Consider the following 24,777-nt stretch of genomic DNA (forward strand, 5'->3'; position numbering starts at 1 on the left):
CTTTCTACCCTAAAGTTGAAGACAGTCTTATTTAATTCAGTGGATTCTATATTTAAATAATCCAGTTACTCATATACTGGTAATAAAAATTTCATCCATTACATTTAAAATGCGTAAATTTCATGGCATGCAAATTATGCCCCAATAAAGTTGTTAAAAAAAAACTTTATGGATAAGAATTTCTGGCAAGAAAATCTGGCCTGTATTTTGAACTGTTGCCATTTTATTAATAATTGAATTTGCTTATTAACTTACCTAAATACATTTCTTTGATAGAAGATTTTCTCCTTTCATATTATTCTCTTTCCTTATAGTCTAAAAATGTAGCTTAATAAGTTAACATGGGTACTTACTTGGCAAGAATCTGCTTCTCCCTCTTCCATTGGCTCATCAACCATTTTAAGACCATTCACCTGAAAAATATTGTTCAAAAACTGAAGTTCAAGAGTAACAGAACAAGAGTAGTAACTAAGAAAAATATAACCCTAGGCACTGCCCTTCACAATTTAACAAGATCCACACTTACTGAAACACAAAAGGACAAAGGACACATAGAAGGTACTTAAAAAAGGAACATTATTAATATGATTTCCAGATTGTCTTTGAAAATCCTTGAATTTCAGAGCTGTGTATTTCATTTCATATTGTTTAGAGCTTTGCTATGGTGAATGAACATATACTGAACATATGACCTGTATACATTCACTAGGACTGTCCCAAACCAAATATATATGAGACAGGAAAAATACCACAGAGGAAATTTATTGTGAGAATATATTCAAAGCAAATTAGGATGGGAAGAATTTCATATAATTGCACTGTTGTGAATTCCTTTCCTTTCGATCAGTTCAATTAAAATTTGAGTTACTAAAAAAAAAAAAAAAAAAAAAAAAAAATTTGAGTTACTCTACAGAAGAAATAATAAACTATAGGAGAAAAATATAAATGGCCATGGAAACAAAATTATTTCAAAATACAAAGCTTAGTGTATAATAATACTCTTCAAGCAATACTTCAGGAATGAGTGAGCATAGAGAACTTAGATCAAGGGTCTGCAGGCTGTAGCCCATGGGCCAAATCTGGCCCACTGTTTTTATAAATAATATTTTACTGGAACACAGACACATCCATTTGTTTCCATGTTATCTATGGCTGCTTTCTCACTTCAACAGCAGAGTTGAACAGGTGACAGAGAACCTATGCCTGCAAAGCCTAAAATATTTACTGTTTGGCCCTTTACAGAAAAAGTCTGCCAACCACTGATCTAAAATGTTTGAAAATTAAGCAACAGCAAGATGGTCTAAAAAACAAGTTTTACCACTGTCTATTTATGAGTCCACAGAAAATTTTTTAAATATTAAAAAAGAAAGAGAAAAGAAAAAAGTAAATTAAATAGAGCTTCTGACGACAGCCAAGATGGAATAAGACTATCTCTCCTCTGATTATTAACTAAAAACTTTGGACAAAACACAAAAAGCAACTACCTGAGGACTCTGAAAACTAAATAATAGCAAGCAGATTAGGAAGGGAAATCAAAATTTGAATAGTAACTAGTACTCCGGTGAGTTTCTTGGGTTTATTTTTCACCTTTATCTCTTGATTTTGAACCAAGGAGACACTGAGTCATGGAACACCTGTATGAACAAAATTTCCAAGAGAAATCCCACTTCCTAAACAGAGGACCAGAAAAAGACACACTTTTGAGCTGGTGAGCATAATGAGAACCCTACGTTTTCTTTCTTTCCCACTTTTTTCCCCTTTTTTGACTGCCATTCCTGCTCCAAGGCAAGTCTCATTCATGAGAAAACCTCTCTCTCTGGTCAGAGGAACCAGAAAAAGAGGCTCATATAAGAATAGTATGGGGGGTAATCCCTGTTGTTGTTTTTTTCACTCTCTCCTTCACTTCACCCCAACAGGCAGCCCCAACAGTGCAAAGCTATGTAACAGCATGAAAGGCTAAGACTATGCAAGAAATTCAAATTTCTGGTCAGAGGAAGAAGAATAAAAAGTCCATGTCAACTGGAGAATCCGTAGAGGAAATCATGGAGGAGATCAAATGGGAAAAGGATATTCCCTAATTCTGTGTATGAACAGACACAGTCCTGGCCTCAACAGCAAACTGCACATGTGTGGAATAGAACCAAAGAAGTCTAAAAAAGGCTTTGAAAATGGAACTGCAATATCAATCACTGCTCAAGTCTCAGACTAAACCACTGACTTAGCACAGGCACTAAGTGGCAAATGCAGGGTGCTGACCCAAACACTCTGAAAACATATTTAACATTGGAACCAACATCCAAAAGGGAGAGATAAAACTTGGGAGTCTGAACCTAACCACACAGACTGTCTGCTGAAACAATCAAAATCAGCAGGTATCAATTCCAGGACAACTCCAATGTTGAAATAGCTAACAAGGACTTTAAGCAGCTATTATAACTATGCTCTTTTGGGTGAAAATAAATACACTTGAATGGGAAGATTAAAAGTTATAGACAGAGAAAAAGAAATTATAAAATAATCAAATGTAAATAACTTTAAAACTAAAAATTACAATGTATGAAATATTTTTAAAATGCTGGATGGGCTCAATAAAAGAATGGAGATGGCAGAGGAAATCATAAATGAAGACAGATCAATAGAAATTAACCAATATGAAGAAGAGAATGAAAATTATTAAAAGCAAATGAACAGAGTCTTAGAGACATGTGGAACAATATCAGAAGATCTAAAATCTATATCATTAACATCACAGAAAAAATTAAATAAATAATGGCAATTCAATTCACATAAAATGTTAAGAGGAAAGTCTGTAGAGACAGAAGGTAAATCAGTGGTTCCTTAGGGCTGGGGGATGGGGAGATGGGGGTGATAGCTAAAACTATAGTAAAAACTTTCTATTTGATGTGACAAAGAAGTTCTAAAATTGACTGTGGTGATAGTTGTACATATTTGTGAACTGTATACTAAGTATACACAAGGTTGTCCATTTTAAATGGGTGAATTATGTGGTATGTGAATTATGCTTCAATAAAGCTATTTTTTTAAAAAAAGGCTGAGAATTTCCCAAATTTGGTGAAAACTATAAATTTACAGTTTTAAGAAGCTCAGTGAAACCCAAAAAGTATAAAATTAAAGAAAGCCACCTCAAGACATACCTGAATTAAACTACTCTAAATCAAAAGAAAAAAGGAAGAAGTTTTGAAAGTAATGAGAGAAAAACACATTACATAGACATCAACTTAAATAACTGCAGACTTCTTATGAGAAATCATGGAGGTCAGAAACCAGTAAGAGAATATTTACCTGCGATAAATGGAAACTTATGTTAACATAAAAATCTCTATACATGAATGTGTATAGCAGCTTTGTTCATAACTTTTTTGGAAACATTCCAGATGTCCTTCAACGTGGAGAAAGAATAGAATACTACTCAATAAAAAGGAAAAGACTATTGATACTTGTAACAACATGGATAAATTTTAAATGCATTGTGCTGACAAAGAATCCAAACCCAAAAGGCTAAATATTGTATGATTACATGTATATGACACTGAAAAATGCTATAGGGAAAGAATTCATATCACTGGTTTCCAGGGGAAGGGGAGACAGGAAGGCAGAATACTATCCAGCAATGAAAAGGAATTATCTATTGATATATTCAATAACATGGGTGAATCTCAAATACATTATATAGTAAATGGGAAAAAACAGCCTCAAAAGGCTACATACTGTATGATTCCATTTATAGGACATTCTTGAAAAGGTAAAACTATAAGGCATGGAGAATGGATTAGCAGTTGTCAGAGGTTAGGCCCAGGGGTAGGCACCAATGGGAATCACGGGGGGTGGCGGGGGGGAATGATGGGACTAATCTATACCTTGATTGTGGTGGTGGTTACACAACTCTACGTATTTGTCCAAGCTCAGAACCTTACGTGAAAAAGAGTGAATTTTACTGTAGGTAAATTTTAAAATTAACTTATTAAATAGTAATTTACCCTGCATTATTTACTTGGCTAGCATCTTTCTTCTAAAATCTCAACAAGAACCAAATAAACGATGGTTCATCACCAATTATGTCCTTATCTTACTTGACCTTGCTGTAGCATGTCACAGTTGACCAACCACTGTCTTCTATTTGTGTTTTTGTGATACCATACTTTAATTTTCTTTTACTCCAATTTCTTTGCTCTTTTCAGTATCCTTGAAACATTGTATATCCTCAGGAAATGGACTTGGCTCACCTTCTCATCTCGCTCCTCATTCTTTCCCCAGATAGCTAATTTACTGACATGACTAACATTTACTCAGACACTACTCTTCTGAGCTCCTGATCCATATAACGAACTGCCTATTTGACATTTCCACTTGCTCATCTCACATGTCTCAAAAATAACCAATACAAAAACAAATTAGTGATCTCCCCCACACACACACATAAATCTGCTTTCCTCCAGGGTTCCCGATTTCAATAAACAGCACCACTATTTATCATCTTAACTCAAAAGCACATATAGACTATGGGGAATGAAAAAAAAAAAAACACGGTAATGAATTCATCACTAGCATATAGGAAAAGGCACATTCAGCAAGAGTCCACAAACCAATATTAAGACAGAATACTGATAGTTTCAGAATACTGAAATTTTACTACAAAATGGCTCTCAGGACTATCTGTAGAAAAAGGTAATACTGCTTTCCTCTGTTACCTCAGTTACTGGTTACTTCCAATTCATACCATCTTATGATTAATTTAGCATGAAGCATAAGAATATTCATTCCTATAAAGGACCTCAGTATTCAGTGATATTTACTATAAATTAAGTCATTTTTACCTGCATGAAAACAAAAACATTTTCAGAATTCTCTGGGACGATAAACCTTTATTTCAAAAATAAAATTTATAATTTGAAAAAACAAGCAGATAGGCTGTTTTCCCCAATTAAGTGCCAAATAGGGAAGAAAAAAATTCCTACATAAGATTCTGAAAAGCTTATCAACAATTATAAAGATAGTAATAATTTACTCAAATACTCAAACCCAAGTGAACACCCTCTCATATCAGAGCCTAGTGGAGAATTCTTTTAAATTATTTTCATCCTCTCAGAAAATAATTAAATAGATCACTTTAAAAGATTCTGGACAAATAGAAATACTAAACTGAGTCAAAGCACTCACCTGATCTCAGAAAATCATATAGGTCACCCCAAAACTATCATTTTCTTACTGCTAATGACAAAAGCAGCTCATCCTGGAAAATTAAACTGAGAAAAAATATTTTCCCTTCAGATCCTTAGAATTGGAGGTGGTGTGGGAAATGAACACATAAGTGCACAGAGTTTTGTAAAAAGACTGCAATCTGGCCATGCTAACACTATTAAGCATACATCTGTTTCTCAGTGTCAAACTCAAGAAGCTCATGACTTGGTGTTGACAGGTATACTGAAGAAAGAAGTAGAGAGATAAACAAGCAAGGAAGAACAAGGTACAAGGTAAGTGAGAAGTATGGGTGATGTAAATCATTAACAAAACATACCTAGGACACCAGTATTCACAACAAATTTGATAGTATTATAAACTTTCAAGTAGTCTCCAGGATCCCCAAATTCCACCCAGTAGACAGAAGTCCTATATTTATATAGTACCTAATGTTAAAATTGTTTAAGAAGTTCACATATAAAGAAAATGTTCTCTCTCAAATAAGCTTCATGTTTACAGGTTAGTTGCTGAAAGATTCAGAAACAAAAGTTCTTCAATTATTTTCACTTCATTTAAATAGCTACAGCAAATCAAATCTAAATTTGGAGGTGGGTCCACATCTGCCTAAAACAAAGGTCTTTGTCTGTATATAGGCATACTTCAGAAATATTGCAGGCTCAGTTCCAGACCACCACAATAAAGAGATTATTGCAATAAAGCAAGTCACACAAATGTTTTGGTTTCCCAATGCATATAAAAGTTATGTTTACACTATATTGTAGTCTATTAAGTGTGCAATAGCATTGTATCTTAAAAAACAATGTACATACCTTAATTTAAAAATAGTTAATCAATGAATTTCGTAAAGTAGCAGGATACAAAATTAATGCACAGAAATCTCTGGTATTCCTATATACTAATGATGAAAAATCTGAAAGTGAAATCAAGAAAACACTCCCATTTACCATTGCAACAAAAAGAATAAAATATCTAGGAATAAACCTACCTAAGGATACGAAAGACCTGTATGCAGAAAATTATAAGACACTGATGAAAGAAATTAAAGATGATACAAATAGATGGAGAGATATACCATGTTCTTGGATGGGAAGAATCAACATTGTGAAAATGACTCTACTACCCAAAGCAATCTACAGATTCAATGCAATCCCCATCAAACTACCACTGGCATTTTTCACAGAACTAGAACAAAAAATTTCGCTATTTGTATGGAAACACAAAAGACCCCAAATAGCAAAAGCAATCTTGAGAACGAAAAAAGGAGCTGGAGGAATCAGGCTCCCTGACTTCAGACTATACTACAAAGCAACAGTAATCAAGACAGTATGGTACTGGCACAAAAACAGAAAGATAGATCAGTGGAACAGGATAGAAAGCCCAGAGATAAACCCACGCACATATGGACACCTTATCTTTGATAAAGGAGGCAGGAATGTACAGTGGAGAAAGGACAGCCTCTTCAATAAATGGTGCTGGGAAAACTGGACAGGTACATGTAAAAGTATGAGATTAGATCACTCCCTAACACCATACACAAAAATAAGCTCAAAATGGATTAAAGACCTAAATGTAAGGCCAGAAACTATCAAACTCTTAGAGGAAAACATAGGAAGAACACTCTATGATATAAATCACAGCAAGATCCTTTCTGACCCACCTCCTAGAGTAATGGAAATAAAAACCAAAATAAACAAATGGGACCTAATGAAACTTCAAAGCTTTTGCACAGCAAAGGAAACCATAATCAAGACCAAAAGACAACCCTCAGAATGGGAGAAAACATTTGCAAATGAAGCAACTGACAAAGAATTAATCTCCAAAATTTACAAGCAGCTCATGCAGCTCAATAACAAAAAAACAAACAACCCCATCCAAAAATGGGCAGAAGACCTAAACAGACATTTCTCCAAAGAAGATATAAAGAATGCCAACAAACACATGAAAGAATGCTCAACATCATTAATCATTAGAGAAATGCAAATCAAAACTACAATGAGATATCATCTCACACCAGTCAGAATGGCCATCATCAAAAAATCTAGAAACAATAAATGCTGGAGAGGGTGTGGAGAAAAGGGGACACTCTTGCACTGCTGGTGGGAATGTGAATTGGTTCAGCCACTGTGGAGAACAGTATGGAGGTTCCTTAAAAAACTACAAATAGAATTACCATATGACCCAGCAATCCCACTACTTGGCATATACCCTGAGAAAACCAAAATTCAAAGAGAGTCATGTACCAAAATGTTCATTGCAGCTCTATTTACAATAGCCAGGACATGGAAACAACCTAAGCGCCCATCATCGGATGAATGGATAAAGAAGATGTGGCACATATACACAATGGAATATTACTCAGCCTTAAAAAGAAATGAAATTGAGCTATTTGTAATGAGGTGGATAGACCTAGAATCTGTCATACAGAGTGAAGTAAGTCAGAAAGAAAAAGACAAATACCGTATGCTAACACATATATATGGAATTTAAGAAAAAAATGTCATGAAGAACCTAGGGGTAAGATAGGAATAAAGACGCTGACCTACTGGAGAACGGACTTAAGGATATGGGGAGGGGGAAGGGTGAGTTTTGACAGGGCGAGAGAGAGTCATGGACATATACACACTAACAAACGTAGTAAGGTAGATAGCTGGGGGGAAGCAGCCGCAAGGCACAGGGATATTAGCTCGGTGCTTTGTGACAGCCTGGAAGGGTGGGATGGGGAGAGTGGGAGGGAGGGAGACGCAAGAGGGAAGACATATGGGAACATATGTATATGTATAGCTGATTCACTTTGTTGTAAAGCAGAAACTAACACACCATTGTAAAGCAATTATACCCCAATAAAGATGTTTAAAAAAAAAAAAAAAATCTAGAAACAATAAATGCTGGAGAGGGTGTGGAGAAAAGGGGACACTCTTGCACTGCTGGTGGGAATGTGAATTGGTTCAGCCACTATGGAGAACAGTATGGAGGTTCCTTAAAAAACTACAAATAGAATTACCATATGACCCAGCAATCCCACTACTGGGCATATATCCTGAGAAAACCAAAATTCAAAAAGAGTCATGTACCAAAATGTTCATTGCAGCTCCATGTACAATAGCCCGGAGATGGAAAGAACCTAAGCGCCCATCATCGGATGAATGGATAAAGAAGATGTGGCACATATACACAATGGAATATTACTCAGCCTTAAAAAGAAATGAAATTGAGTTATTTGTAATGAGATGGATAGACCTAGAGTCTGTCATACAGGGTGAAGTAAGTCAGAAAGAAAAAGACAAATACCGTATGCTAACACATATATATGGAATTTAAAGGAAAAAAATGTCATGAAGAACCTAGGGATAAGACAGGAATAGAGGCGCAGACCTACTGGAGAACGGACTTGAGGATATGGGGAGGGGGAAGGGTGAGTTTTGACAGGGCGAGAGAGAGTCATGGACATATACACACTAACAAACGTAGTAAGGTAGATAGCTAGGGGGAAGCAGCCGCAAGGCACAGGGATATTAACTTGGGGCTTTGGGACAGCCTGGAGGGGTGGGAGGGGGAGAGTGGGAGGGAGGGAGACGCAAGAGGGAAGACACATGGGAGCATATGTATATGTATAGCTGATCCACTTTGTTATAAAGCAGAAACTAACACACCATTGTAAAGCAATTATACCCCAATAAAGATGTTAAAAAAAAAAAATAAAGTTACTCCATGTCTTTTCAAAAAAAAAATAGTTTATTGCTAAAAAAGTCTAACCATCATCTGAGCCTTCAGTGAATTGTAGCAGTAACATCAAAGATCACTGATCACAGATCTTGGCTGCCGACATGCCATCCAAACTAAGGAAGACCCAAACACTTAAGGGCCATGTGAGCCATAGCCATGACTGCATTGGCAAACATGAGAAGTATCCAGGAGGCCAGGGTAATGCTGGTGGCATGCATTAACACAGGATCAACTTTTACAAATATCATCCAGGTTACTTTGGGAAAGTTGGTATCAGTTGTGAAAAGAACTATGTCAGGAATGAATGACATGTGACCTGAGGACCTCCATGTTTGCTGTTCATGCTGGACCTTTGCTGAACCCTCTAACTTAAAACTGCTGAATAGTTCCTGTGTTGCTAAAAGCAAAGAATAATGCTGAGAACTGGATTTGTTCTGGACTAAAGAAAACAAACCTTTCCCTAGTAATGAATGAGATACATTTCAAAACCCAATTGCATGTAAAGAACAATTTTACCCTCCAATCCAAATTCTTGGTAAACAACCTATGAAAGCCTATGTTAACTGCCCTCTTTTTCCTATTAAAAAACCTGTTATTTTCTTCCAGTGGGACACTATTCTGGGTTCCTCCAGAATCTGTGATCCCCGAATTGCAATTCTAAGACCCCAAATAAACTGTCTTTCTGCCTCTTTACAGTTCATGGTCCTTTTGGTTGACATTTTTGGTGTCAGAATTGGGATCCAAAGCAGTCTTCCTTCCATCTCCAAAGCCGCCGTGGATTCGAGCAAGATACTTGCATGAGCCCCTTGTGCTCTGTCGCCTCCCCAGTGGCGTTGAGTCTGGGTAATAAGTCCTCTCAGTCCCAAACCCCCCTCCTAGGTTGAGAGTCAGGCCCATATTGTGGGTGTCTTTTGTTTGGTCAATTGCTTAAGGGCTTGCTCCCTTTTGATGAGTGCACTATAATGGGATGTTCATAGTCTAAGACTGTTTTGGGGGAGGATTCTCACCCATATGGGACTCCAGCTGGGTACCTGTACAAAAAGTATGGTGCTGCCTCTTGTGCTTAGCTAGATGAATGGCAATGGTATACCAGAGATAACATCTGGCTACAATGGGGAACTTCTGAAATTTCAAAATTGGTCTTTTTATGTGCACAATTAGAAGCTAAAGGGTATAAAACTAAACAAATAGAATGGGAAGCCTATTTCAATTAGTACATTGAAGCCTCCCAGTGAGCTCATGAAACCCAAAAGGTTTGCAAATCTAAAACTGCTTCACTTCAGGATACTGTTTCCAAACTCACTGCTGCAAATAAAGATCTATGCTCTCATCTAAATATTCCAGAAAAGGCTCAAGGGCCCTCTTCCTCCCCTCTTTCTCCTTTGGCTCCTACGTATCCTAAACTTGCTGAGCTGCCATTCTATCTTTCTGTTTCTCCTATTCCTCCTCCAAAATCTTTACCCCCACCTCCTAGCCCTCCAATAAAAACCTTTCCCTTTGTCACTACTTTGAACACTGATGGCATTTGCCATCTGGTAGACTACAGGCCTTCATCCCCTGCAGAATCACGGGTCATAGCCAAGGAATTTCCCAAGGTCACTGAGGATCCCCTCCGCTTTGCAGAAGAATTTAACCTTGTGATATAAACCTATGATCCAAGCTTCTCTGACTTGTATCAACTAAAAAGAATCTTAGTTGGAGAAAATCAAGCCAGACACTGCAAACTACTGCCAGCTGGCTTCACCCTTTAGATGATATCCACAGAAAGGACATCAGTGTGATGGCACCAGCTTCTCAGGTGGCTCAAGCCCTTCATGAAGCAATTCCTTAGGCTTTTCCGCGCCCCACTGACTGGGGAAAATTCAGTCTACTACACAAAGACCTGATAAAACTGTCCATGATTATCATTCATACCTAAAATTAGTATTCTGGGAAAACTCCAGACTACATGCTGGGGTAAACAATATTCAACCCTCTTTAATTCAATCGTTGTTGAGGACTAGATGAGGAACTTGGACTGCTGATGAAATGGGTACAATCAAATTGGGAAACAGTGGTCTCTCCTGATCTAGTCAATTTGGCTAATCAGCTATCTAACAATCAAATGTACAAAAAAATGTAAGACCACTAAAATCATGAATTTGCAACTGCATCAACTGGCTGCTGCTGCTCAGTGGCCACCTCAATGGAAAGACCAGAGTTCCCATAAGGGCCCCTTCCAGGAGCCAAGTGCCCACCACTATTGTAAGTAGACTGGCCACTGGAAGAATTGCCTAAAGTTAAAAAGAAGGTTCTATTAGCAGCCCGAGACCACTTGCTCTGACTTTTTTCATGAACTTTCTGAGAAATTTGAGAAGTGCCTCCTTTTTGTACACTCATGAATAGAGATGCTCTGAGGAAAGTGTCGGGGTCTTCCCAGTACTCCCATTGGGAGAACTGGACCTTTTTATAGGAGCCATGGCTATTACTGTTCTTATGGACACAGGAGCAACTTTGTCTTGAACCCCACCAGTCTCAAGGCCCCCCTTCTTCAGAGTACAGAAAAAGTACAAATGGTGGCCCCCTTGTCTTTCAAGATAAGCTCTCTTTAGGGAACTCACCAGTTCCTTCTTGCTCCTTCTGCTCATGTACACCTTTTGGGCTGAGACCTCCTGGAAAAATTACAACGTAATATTTCCTCTTCCCCAAAAGGGGAAATACACTTACAAATCCTTGACTCCTCAAGATCTACTTCTAACTCTAGTCCTAATATTGAGATCCCCTCCTTGCTCCTGTCTTGTCAACTCCCAATCACAAGGATTTGCTAAATTCTGTTCTTCCTATCTATGGCCCACCTCTTTATATAACATAGGATGCATTCATTCAGCACCACCAATTAAGATCCAGGTAGACCCTAATAAAACTTTGCCTCACCTCAGATGATACCCTCTCAGGCTTGAGGTCCTGGAAGGAATTTATCTCAATGTAGAGGCACAACTCCAGAAGGGCCTAATGAGCCCATGCCCCAGTACCTGCAACACACCAATTCTTCCCGTATGCAAGCCTCATGGTCAAGGTTGGCATTTTGTTCAAGATCTTCAAGCTATAAACAATACAGTCATACCGTGTCACCCTGTGGTCCCCAACCCTCATACCATTCTCAAGTTAATCCCTCTAAACACACAGTTTTTTACAGTCAGAGATTTATGTAGTGCTTTCTTCAGCATTCCCTTCCACCCAGATAGTCAGTACCTGTTTGCCTTTATATGGGAAGGACATCAATTTACTCGGACTGTTATGCCTCAGAGCTACACAGACAGCCCTACTTATTCTTCACAGATCTTGAGACAAGACTTGGCCAATTTATATTTTTCCCAAGGCTCTACTTTACTCCAATATGGTGATGATCTTTTGTTATGCTCCCCCCATTGAGAAAGCAAGCCTCAAGGATAGCCTACAGCTCCTCACTCAGCTAGCACATAAAAATCATAAGGTCTCAAGGGCTAAGTTCCAATTTGTTCGAGATATAAACAAAGAAGAGCAAAGAGTGTTTCTGCTCACCACCCAGTTCTACAAGGATTAAGTCACAACCCACTGCAGTCACTGACCAACAGCACGGTCTGAGAGGAAATTAAGACAACAGGATGCTCTCTGCTTTGGACAAGCACGCCCCTTAAATAGTTAGATATATATCTCAGGAAGAATTTTAATGAACCCAGATTCTTGCATCTTCCCATACATAGAAAAGCACTGAAATCATAACTTGAGATATCTGTTCTTCGTGACTAGCAGTAATCTTTTAGGAAGATGCATTATGCTTGCCTGCACATATTCTCCAGCTAAAAAATCATATATATACTGGCTTCTCCCCTACCTCCGTGGAGCAGTTCCCTCAGAGCTATGGAGAGGCTGTCTCCTGGGCATATAAAAAGGTGTTCATTAAGGTCCTTGAATAAAACTTCAACTCACAACTCTTATGTTGTGTGTTTTTCTTTAAGTCAACAAAACCAAGGTAGGATGCTTGAGTCATTTGTTTACCCCTCAAAGGCTAATGCTGGATACTACATACATCCAAGGCATATCACAGTTTCCCCTTCCTGTCACCAAATGCCAGTTGAGAGGCTTTTCTGGGCTAGCAGGCTATTATAGGAGTTGGGTCCCCAATTTCTCCTTTTATGCAAAACCCTTTTATTCCCTTTTAAAGAACAAGAGACACAATCCTCTTGTTTAGAATCATGAGGCTGAGTCAGCTTTTAAAACTTTAAAAACTCAGTTGGCCACAGCCCCTGCTTTAGGAAATCCTAATTATTCTCTTCCTTTTATACTATGAAGTTAATGGAAATACCCTTGGAGTGCTCGTTCAGCTGCACGGAGACAAAAGCATGCCTATCGGCTATCATAGCCAACAGTTGGAACCCTTGACTCAAGGACTTCCACCTTGCCTTTGAGCAACAGCAGCCACTGCTGCCCTTCTGCAGACTACAGAACAGACAGTTATAGGGTCTTCTTTACAAGTGTTTGTCTCTCACTCTGTTGAGATACTCAGGAACTCACACTATACACAACACAATCTGCTAGCTGACTTACATCTTATGAAATCTTATTGCTTTCCTCTCCAAATGTCACTTTGTCTCACTGTAACTCCCTAAATACTGCTATTCCCTTACCATCACCAAGAGATGAGACCCCACATGACTGCATAACCACAACTGATCTTTTGACTAGTCCACATCCAGACTTACAAGAAACACCTTTAGACAACTCCGATGCTTCTTAGTTTTCCGATGACCCCTACTTACGAAATGATGATGGGCATCTGAAAACTGGGTATGCTATCACTATCCCCTTCACTTTAATAGAATCCAATGCTTGGCCCTTTACTTCTTCAGCCCAACAAGCTGAACTATAAGCACTCACTCATGCCTGCACTCTGGGCTCTGGCAAACACGCTAACATTTACACAGATAGCAGGTATGCTTTTGGAGTAGCTCATGACTTTGGAATGCTTTGGAAACACAGAGGTCTCCTGACCTCAGGGGGGAATGAAATTTAAAGTGGCCCCTTTATTAAGGCCTTACAGGATGCAATCTTGCTCACAACAACTGACAATAATAATGGTCCTAGCATGTCCCAAAGACAACACTGAGGAAGGAAAGGGGACTAATGAGCAGATAGAGCCACTAAGGTGGCAGCATTACAAGATTCAGGCTCCATAAAGGAACCTCCTCCTGTTGGTCATTCTATTTACACCATGTTACCTACTACTTGGAAGGACACCAAGATTGAAAGGGTATTATCAGAGATGAGCAATTGCATGCTACAGCTAAGGAACAGAGGTGAGTTTCTGAAGGATGCACATTTGATCAACATACTGGGCTTTGGTATGGGCCAAATGGTTGCCCTGCTCTTTCTGAAACCATGTTAAGATTAACATATGAAATGACTCATTGGGGAACAGATAAAATGAAAGCCTGGGGAAAACAATACTTTTTGAAACCTTTTCCCACAGTAGCAACCAAAATATGTCAGAGGTGTCAGATCTGTCCTAAGTAAAACCTACTCATACTTCTCAAGGCCACTTTCCTTTACCTCCTGGTTCCTTTGCTGTCTGGCAACTGGATTCTATCCAGCTGCCTCACTCTCAAGGATACAGATATGTTCTGGTGATGGTCTGCATGTATTCCCATTGGTTAGAAGCATTTCCTTACAAATGAGCAAATGCTCTTGCAGTAGACAAAATACTGTTGGAAAGGACTATTCCTACTTGGGGAATGTCCTTGGAATTACATAAAGATAAAGGTACCCACTTCACTGGACAAATTCTAAATGCTGTTTGTGATCTGGCCTGTATTACATTTCCACTGTGCCTATCATCTTCAATCTTCTGGTCTAGTAGAAAGACCAATGGCATAATCAAAACTCAATTGGCAAAACTCTCTAAGGCCTTCAGCCTTCGTTGGCTTAAATTGCTACCCATAGTTCTATTAAACTGAAGATCTATACCCTTTGGAAAACAGAAACTGTCACCATTTGAAATAATCACTGGAAGGCCCATGATTCATGACTCAGGACTGTATGAGCCACTTCTAGTCGAGGGAGACCTTTTACATTATTGTTAAAGTCTCATTACAGCTCTAAAGAAAAATGAGCACCTGGTTGAAAAATCTTTTCACACTGTGCTCCCAGGGGACAAAGGTATAGACCACCACAATTTACAACCAGGGGACTATGTTTATTGGAAAAGACATCTTTTAAAGGACTCCTTACAGCCCAGATGGAAGGGACCCTATCATAATACTTTTAACCAACCCCTATGCTGCTAAACTTAAAAGCACTGCTTCTTGGATTCATTTTTCACATTTTAAAAAGGTGTTTCCACCTGAGTGGGCCTCTGAAACAGTTGGAGACCTAAAGCTGAAATTGACCCAGAAGTGAAACAGATGACACCTGATATAGATGGCTCTTCCAAGACTCTGGACCAGGCCAGTACTCTCCATGATCCCCAGAAATGAAATTTCTCTCATTACCCTTGTTTTAATTGTGGTCACCATAGAGTTGTGATATCTCCTTCATTATGTAATATCTGGTGATGCATCAACCTACCACTCTCCTTATACTCCTTCTTATATTAGACACATTTTCAAAGAGTGAAAATTTTCATGAATGGGTTTACACCTAGAATGACAGTTCAGAAAAAGTGACTCTGGCCCTTTGGTCCCCTAATTTTGAAGGACTGGAGAACTGAACTTTTGGGACTCTTCCTTGTGGCTACAGGTTTCTTAATGCTCTGTGCCCTACTACATACAGTGGGCATCCTCTGTTGGTGGTAATTCTATGAAAACCATAGATCTTGCTTTAACTCTGCTGGGAATAAGCCTCTGGCCCCAATTCTTGGCCATCTGATTAATCTGTTCAGCTTGGGATTCTTTCAATAACCAAGGCCAATGAGGCACCCTTACTCCCCTTTATATTAAAATGGCTGACTTTTCTTGGGATAGTTCTTTCACTAGAGTTATGTTGTTATAATGTCTCTCTTAATATCCATACAGACCCCTTATGCCTGGGAAAATAATCCCTTAGTCCACATTTCCCAAAGTCTAGTCACTGCAGGAAATCAAACAGACTGTTGGATATATCATCAGTGCCCCAGACTACTCACTGAGTACTGAGATCTCCTTACCTTAGCTACCTCCAATCTTACTGCTATCCCCCCACCATGTCTTGTTTAGAATTCATCTATTCTCCTAGCATATTGTGTCCATCTACTCAAATCCACAGTTCCCTTTCCCTGTTTGGTCAACAGAACTAGACCAAATGCCCAACAGTTCCTTAGGAACATTTGTTCCAAGAGAATCCTGAGGTTACCTGGAAACGTCAGATCCAGCTTCCAAACACCCACATTTACCTCACTGTGCAACAACAAAACATATTATCATGATAACCCCCATTTTGTTTTCAGGATTAATATAATGTTCTTAAAGCAGCTGGCACAGTGTCTGACATGTGCTAAATAAATACCTGATGTGTGAATGTTTTCTCGCCAAAAAGAAAATACAGGAAAAAAGTATATGAAACATTTTAGTTAATAATTCACCAAAGGTGCATAATGCTACCTGTGTGCAAAATAATATATCTGTGAGTCAAAACTTACTGCTACATCATCTGCTACATCATCATATGCTACTGATTTAATAGATTTAGTTTTGACATTCTATCGTGGGAACATTACTCTTAAATAATGATAGAATCATTTTTGAAAACAATCTTCCAAATCAACCCATAAAGGTACATACATTCATGCACAGATGCCTTACTTTAAGAATCACAAATTGGAGAGAAGTGAAAAGTATCTTTGCATATTTTTACTATAACACATTTTATCAATTTCACTAACAGTCTTTTAGTTGGGCATTTCCAAAAATAAGTCTTTTTAGTTTTGCTTTCCACATAGAAGGTTTAATTTGTATCCTGAGTTTTAAACTACTAAATATTTTCAAAGGTTTATTAATAGTTATGGCCATTTCCCCAGTAGACTTTTTATATTTTTAATATTTTAGATTGAATTCTACAGTCAACAGACTACTTATAGATAATTTGATGGCACCTGCAATATTCATTAAAATGATTTGCTTTGATCTTTATGGTTTTCTAATTATACAATATTCCTGTTGTTTTTACCCCAATAGGTTAGTCCTTTCAAACATACCCACCTAACCACTGTCACTGCTTCAGGGAAGATTTAAGAAAGGGTAATTGTGTTTCAAATCAATCTGAAAGAGTTATTATTTTGGGTTTTTTTTTTGCCTGCACCACACGGCTTGTGAGATCTTAGTTCCCTGACCAGGGATAGGAAGAGTGGAGTCTTTTTTTTTTTTTTTAACATCTTTATTGGAGTATAATTGCTTTACAATGGTGTGTTAGTTTCTGCTGTACAAGAAAATGAATCAGCTATAAGTATACATATATTCCCATATCCCCTCCCTCTTGCGTCTCCCTCCCACCCTCCCTATCCCACCCCTCTAGGTGGTCACAAACCACCTAGCTGATCTCCCTGTGCTATGCGGCTGCTTCCCACTAGCTATCTATTTTATGTTTGGTAGTATATATATGCCCATGCCACTCTCTCACTTTGTCACAGCTTACCCTTCCCCCTCCTCATATCCTCAAGTCCACGTGCTAGTAGGTAACACACTGGACAGCACAGGAATTCCTCTGAAAGAGTTATCTTTTTAAAAGAGAGTCTCGGGTTGGGATAGAGAGAACCACCTCTGAGCTATTCGGTTAGTCAGGTATTTAAAAACAAATATGAGACTCTGCTATAAAGTAAAATAGCTGATAAAACACATCCATGTTCAAATCAAAGCATAATAACAGAGTCCAAATTTAAATATGAATGGTCATTGAAGTATTTACCATTTCAGGTTACCTGTGCTTTTTTCTTTCGTATTGTTGACAATAACGTTATTTTTTTAATTAATTTTTATTGGAGTAGAGTATAGTTGCTTTACAATGTTGTGTTAATTTCTACTGCAGAGCAAACTGAATCAGCCATACATACACATATATCCTCGTCTTTCTGGATTTCCCTCCCATTTAGGACACCACAGTGAATTAAGTACAGTTCCATGTGCTATACAGTATGTTCCCTTCAGTTGTCTATTTTATATATAGTATCAATAGTGTATATGTGTCAATCCCAATATCCCAATTCTTCCCACTCCATCCCTTTCCCCCTTGCTATCCATACATTTATCCTCTGTGTCCCTATTTCTGCCTGGCAAATAAGGTCATCTTTATCATTTTTCTAGATTCCACATATATGCGTTAATATACAATATTTGTTTTTTGTTTACTCTTTCTGACTTACTTCACTCTGTATGACACTCTCTAGGTCCATCCACATCTCTATAAATGACCCAATTTCGTTCCTTTTAATGGCTGAGTAATATTCCATTGTGTATATGTACCACATATTATTTATCCATTCCTCTGTTGATGGACATTTAGGTTGCTTCCATATCCTGGCTATTGTAAATAGTGCTGCTATGAACATTGGGGTGCATGTGTCTTTTTTTTTAACATCTTTATTAGAGTATAATTGCTTTACAATGGCATGTTAGTTTCTGCTGTATAACAAAGTGAATCAGCTGTACATATACATATATCCCCATATCTCCTCCCTCTTGCATCTCCCTCCCACACTCCTTATCCCACCCCTCTAGGTAGACACAAAGAACCGAGCTGATCTCCCTGTGCTATGTGGCTGCTCCTCACTATCTATCTATTTTACATTTGGTAGTGTATATATGTCCATGCCATTCTCTCACTTCATCCTAGCTTACCCTTCCCCCTCCCCATGTCCTCAAGTCCATTCTCTATATCTGTCTTTATTCCTGTCCTGTCCCTAGGTTCTTCAAAATCACTTTTTTTTTAGATTCCATATATATGTGTTAGCATACAGTATTTGTTTCTTCTCTTTCTGACTTACTTCACTCTGTATGACAGTCCCTAGGTCCATCCACCTCACTACAAATAACTCAATTTCATTTCTTTTTATGGCTGAGTAATATTCCATTGTATATATGTGCCACAACTTCTTTATCCATTCATGTATCAATGGACACTTAGGTTGTTTCCATGTCCTGGTTATTGTAAATAGAGCTGCAAGGAACATTGTGGTACATGACTCTTTTTGAATTATGATTTTCTCAGGGTATATGCCCAGTAGTGGGACTACTGGGTCATACAGTAGTTTTATTTTTAGTATTTTAAGGAACCTCCATACTGTTTTCCATAGTGGCTGTATCAATTTACATTACCACAAACAGTTTAAGAGGATTCCCTTTTCTCCACACCCTCTCCAGCATTTACTGTTTGTAGATTTTGATGATGGCCATTCTAAACAGTGTGAGGTGATACCTCACTGTAGTTTTGATTTGCATTTCTCTAATCATTAGTGATGTTGAGCATCTTTTCATATGTTTGTTGGCCATCTATATGTCTTCTTTGGAGAAGTGTCTATTTGTTTCTTCTACCATCTTTTGATTGAGTTGTTTGTTTTTTTGTTATTGAGCTGCTTGTATATTTTGGAGATTCAAAGCAATCCCTATCAAATTACCAATGGCATTTTTCACAGAACTAGAAAAAAAATTTACCATTTGTATGGAAACACAAAAGACCCCGAATAGCCAAAGCAATCTTGAGAAAGAAAAATGGAGCTGGAGGAATCAGGCTCCCTGACTTCAGACTATACTACAAACCTACAGTAATCAAGACAGCATGGTACCGGCACAAAAACAGAAATATAGATCAATGGAACAGGATAGAAAGCACAGAGATAAATCCACACACCTATGGTCCCCTTATCTATGACAAAGGAGGCAGAAATATATTGGGTTGGCCAAAAAGTTCCTTCAGTTTTAAAGTAAAAATAAAAGACACATTTTTTTCATTTTCACGAAGAACTTTATTGGACAACATATTCACCATTTTCTCCCACTACCTTCTTCCATTTTTCAGGCAATTTCATAATTCCATCTTCCCAAAACTTTTTATCTTTTTGAGCAGAGAACTCTTCCAGGTGCCTTTTACAGTCTTCCAGGGAATTGAAATTTTTTCCATTAAGAGGATTTTGTAAAGACTGAAATAAATCTGAAGGTGCAATATCTGATGAATATGACAGATGAATCAGAACTTCCCAGCAAAGCTGTAACAGATTTTGCCTGGTCATCAAAGAAACATGCAGTCTTGCATTATTCTGATGGAAGATTATGCATTTTCTGTTGACTAATTCTGGACACTTTTTGTCGGGTGCTGCTTTCAGTTGGTCTACTTGGGAGCAGCATTTGTTGGAATTAATGATTTGGTTTTCTGGAAGGAGCTCATATTAGAAGACTTCCTTCCAATCCCAACATATACACAACATCACCTTCTTTGGATGAAGACTGGCCTTTAGTGTGGTTGGTGGTGGTGCATTTCACTTGCCCCACAATCTCTTCCATTCCACATTATTGTACAGTATCCACTTTTCATGGCCCATCACAATTTGTTTTAAAAACAGAACGTTCTTGTTACATTTCAGTAGAGAATCGCATGCAGAAATACGGTCAAGAAGGTTTTTTTCACTTCACATACGTGGAACCCAAACATTAAAGTGATTCACATAACCAAGCTGGTGCGAATGATTTTCAGTGCTTGATTTGGATATTTTGAGTATGTTGGATATCTCCCGCATGGCATAACGTTGATTGTTCTCAATTAATGTCTCGATTTGATCGCTATCAACTTCAACTGATCTACCAGACTGTGGAGCATTGTCCAGCAAGAAATCTCCAGCACAAAACTTCACAAACCAGTTTTGACATGTTTGATCAATCACAGCACAAATCTGTTTTTGCACTTCAGTTGCGCTTTTACCTTTCTTGAAATAATAAAGCATAATACACTGAAAACGTTGCTTTTTTCCTTTCATCTTCAATATTAAAATGGCTACACAAAAATTCACCTATTTTGATAAGATTTTTTTTTAAATGCACGCTATGACAGCTGTCACAATACAATCTAACAAAAATGTTTTGAATGAAGTTAACGACAACTAAGCACTACTAGAGCCATCTTACAGAAAAAACTGAATGAAACTTTTGGCCAACCCAATACAATGGAGAAAAGACAGCCTCTTCATTAGGTAGTGCTGAGAAAACTGGACAGCTAAATGTAGAAGAATGAAACTAGAACACCCCCTAACACCAAACACAAAAATAAACTCAAAACGTTCCTATTCCATTTTTTAAATTGTTTTGGGTTTGTTATTGTAGGTCTTTTTCTTCTCTTGTGTTTCTTTCCTAGAGAGGTTCCTTTAGCATTTGTTGTAAAGCTGGTTTGGTGGTGCTGAACTCCCTCAGCTTTTGCTTTTCTGTAAAGGTTTTCATTTCTCCATCAAATCTGAATGAGATCCTTGCTGCCTAGAGTAATCCTGGCTGTAGGTTTTTCTCCTTCATCACTTTAAATATGTCCTGCCACTCCCTTCTGGCTTGCAGAGTTTCTGCTGAAAGATCAGCTGTTAACCTTATGGGGATTCCCTTGTGTGTTATTTGTTGTTTTTCCCTTGCTGCTTTTAATATGTTTTCTTTGTATTTAATTTTTGACAGTTTGATTAATATGTGTCTTGGTATGTTTCTCCTTGGATTTATCCTGTATGGGACTCTCTGTGCTTCCTGGACTTGATTAACTATTTCCTTTCCCATATTAGGGAAGTTTTCAACTATAATCTCTTGAAATATTTTCTCAGTCCCTTTCTTTTTCTCTTCTTCTTCTGGAACCCCTATAATTCGAATGTTGGTACATTTAACGTTGTCCCAGAGGTCTCTGAGACTGTCCTCAGTTCTTTTCATTCTTTTTTCTTTCTTCTGCTCTGCAGTAGTTATTTCCACTATTTTATTTTCCAGGTCACTTATCCATTCTTCTGCCTCAGTAATTCTGCTAATGATCCCGTCTAGAGTATTTTTAATTTCATTTATTGTGTTGTTCACCATTGCTTGTTTCCTCTTTAGTTCTTCCAGGTCCTTGTTAAATGTTTCTTGCATTTTGTCTATTCTATTTCCAAGATTTTGGACCATCTTTACTATCATTATTCTGAATTATTTTTCAGGTAGACTGCCTATTTCCTCTTCATTTGTCAGGTCTGGTGGGTTTTTATCTTGCACTTTCATCTGCTGTGTGTTTTTCTGTCTTCTCATTTTGCTTATCCTACTGTGTTTGGGGTCTCCGTTTTTCAGGCTGCAGGTTCATAGTTCCTGTTGTTTTTGATGTCTATCCCCAGTGGCTAAAGTTGATTCAATGGGTTGTGTAGGCTTCCTGGTGGAGGGGACTAGTGCCTGTGTTCTGGTGGATGAGGCTGGATCTTGTCTTTCTGGTGGGCAGGTCCACGTCTGCTGGTGTGTTTTGGGGTATCTGTGGCCTTATTATGATTTTAGGCAGCCTATCTGCTAATGGGTGGGGTTGTGTTCCTGTCTTACTAGTTGTTTGGCACAGGGTGTCCAGCACTGTAGCTTTCTGGTCGTTGAGTGAAGCTGGGTGCTGGTGTTGATATGGAGATATCTGGGAGATTTTCGCCATTTGATATTACGTGGAGCTGGGAGGTCTCTTGTGGACCAGTGTCCTGAAGTTGGCTCTCCCACCTCAGAGGCACAGCACTGACTCCTGGCTGGAGCACCAAGAGCCTTTCATCCACACAGCTCAGAATAAAAGGAAGAAAAAGTAGAAAGAAAGAAAGAAAGAAAAATGATAAAAGAAAATAAAGTTATTGAAATAAAAATTAAAAAAATAATTATTAAGAAAAAAATTTTTTTTTTAAAGTAAGAAAAAAAAACAGACGGACAGAACCCTAGGACAAATAATGAAAGCAAAGCTATACAGACAAAATCTCACACAGAAGCATACACATACACACTCACAGAAAGAGGAAAAGGGGAAAAATAATAAATCTTGCTCTCAAAGTCCACCTCCTCAATTTGGGATGTTTCGTTGTCTATTCAGGTATTCCACAGATGCAGGCTACATCATGTTGATTGTGGAGATTTAATCCGCTGCTCCTGAGGTTGCTGGGAGATATTTCCCTTTCTCTCCTTTGTTTGCTCAGCTCCCGGGGCTCACCTTTGGATTTGGCCCCGACTCTGCATGTAGGTCGCCGGAGGGCATCTGTTCTTTGCTCAGACAGGACAGGGTTAAAGGAGCAGCTGATTCAGGGGCTCTGGCTCACTCAGGCTGGGGGGATGGAGGGGCACATAATTCAAAAAGGGTCATGTACCAAAATGTTCATTGCAGCTCTATTTACAATAGCCAGGAGATGGAAGCAACCTAAGTGTCCATCATTGGATGAATGGATAAAGAAGATGTGGCACATATATAAAATGGAATATTCCTCAGCCATAAAAAAGAGATGAAATTGAGCTATTTGTAGTGAGGTGATTGGACCTAGAGTCTGTCATACAGAATGAAGTCAGTCAGAAAGAGAAAGACAAATACCGTATGCTAACACATATATATGGAATCTAAGCGAAAAAAAAGGTCATGAAGAACCTAGGGGTAAGATGGGAATAAAGACACAGACCTACTAGAGAATGGACTTGAGGATATGGGGAGGGGGAAGGTAAGTTGTGACAAAGTGAGAGAGTGGCATGGACGTATGTACACTACCAAACGTAAAATAGATAGCTAGTGGGAAGCAGCCACACAGCACAGGGAGATCAGCTCGGTGCTTTGTGACCAGCTAGAGGGGTGGGATAGGGAGGGTAGGAGGGAGGGCAACGCAAGAGGGAAGAGATATGGGAACATATGTATATGTATAACTGATTCACTTTGTTATAAAGCAGAAACTAACACACCATTGTAAAGCAATTATACTCCAATAAAGATGTCAAAAAAAACCTATAGATAACATCATAAAAAAATAAAATAAAATAAAGTCAAAATGGATTAAAGACCTAAATGTAAGGCCAGACACTGTAGAACTCTTAGAGGAAAATATAGGCATAACACTCTTTGACATAAATTGCAGCGAGATCTTTTTTGACCCTCTTCCTAGAGTAATGAAAACAAAAACGAAAATAAACACATGGGAACTATTAAATTTAAAAGTTTTTGCACAGCAAAGGAAACCATAAATAAGACAAAAAGACAACCCTAAAGATGGGAGAAAATATTTGCAAACAAAGCAACTGACAAAGGATTAATCTCTAAAATACCTGTGCTTTTGAATGTTAACTCACCTTTATCAAGACTCAATGTCACATCTTCCCTTTTTTCCTTCCACCTTACCACACACAGACTTCTATCCATAAATACTGTCTTACTTAGGTGTCTGTCGCATTCCTCTATCACACTGTAAGTTCCTGAGGAAAGGATCATGTCTTATGACTCTTTGTAACCCCAATATCTAGCATATTATCTATAATATAATTGATCCTGGAAAAATATTTGTGGAATGGAATGACTGAATTTGTAATCTGAAAGAATTAAATGTAAAAATAACTTCAGTAATAAGTAGCTGCTATAGGTTTTCCTTAGTTTTTATTAATTTTCTTACTTGAAACATTTAAAAGCAACTTGGAAACTTAATTTCATGAAGTATTTCCAGTAGTCATTTTGCTTATCATTTCTGACTGAATTTTAAATTCTAACAGCCAACAGAAATTGAACTTCTTCAAAATCATTTTAAAAACACATAGCTTTGGTCATTTGTAAGATATTTTTCAGAAAAAAAGGATAAATTCTTGATAATTCATATACTGCATGGGAGTTATTTCAAAGGTTCATATTTTTTTTTCAGTAAGGTTCATAACCCTAAATTTTGTCAGC

The 24,777-nt window shown here is 38.0% G+C and overlaps 1 protein-coding gene across 3 annotated transcripts in view; it reads right to left on the reverse strand.

Moving 5' to 3' along the window:
• RPS6KA6 (ribosomal protein S6 kinase A6) overlaps nt 1–24,777 on the reverse strand; it is a 169,121-nt gene that overhangs the window by 134,397 nt on the left and 9,947 nt on the right. For 2 of the 3 annotated variants that reach the window (XM_065900693.1, XM_065900692.1), the window contains exon 2: nt 354–413. The exons of the other annotated variant lie outside the window; for it this stretch is intronic. In XM_065900693.1, coding sequence (XP_065756765.1) covers nt 354–413 — 60 coding nt within the window. The remainder of the gene's footprint in view (nt 1–353; nt 414–24,777) is intronic. 3 annotated transcript variants of the gene reach the window in all.

This window comes from Phocoena phocoena, chromosome X (assembly GCF_963924675.1).
Source record: "Phocoena phocoena chromosome X, mPhoPho1.1, whole genome shotgun sequence".
In the NCBI taxonomy this organism is placed as follows: domain Eukaryota; kingdom Metazoa; phylum Chordata; class Mammalia; order Artiodactyla; family Phocoenidae; genus Phocoena; species Phocoena phocoena.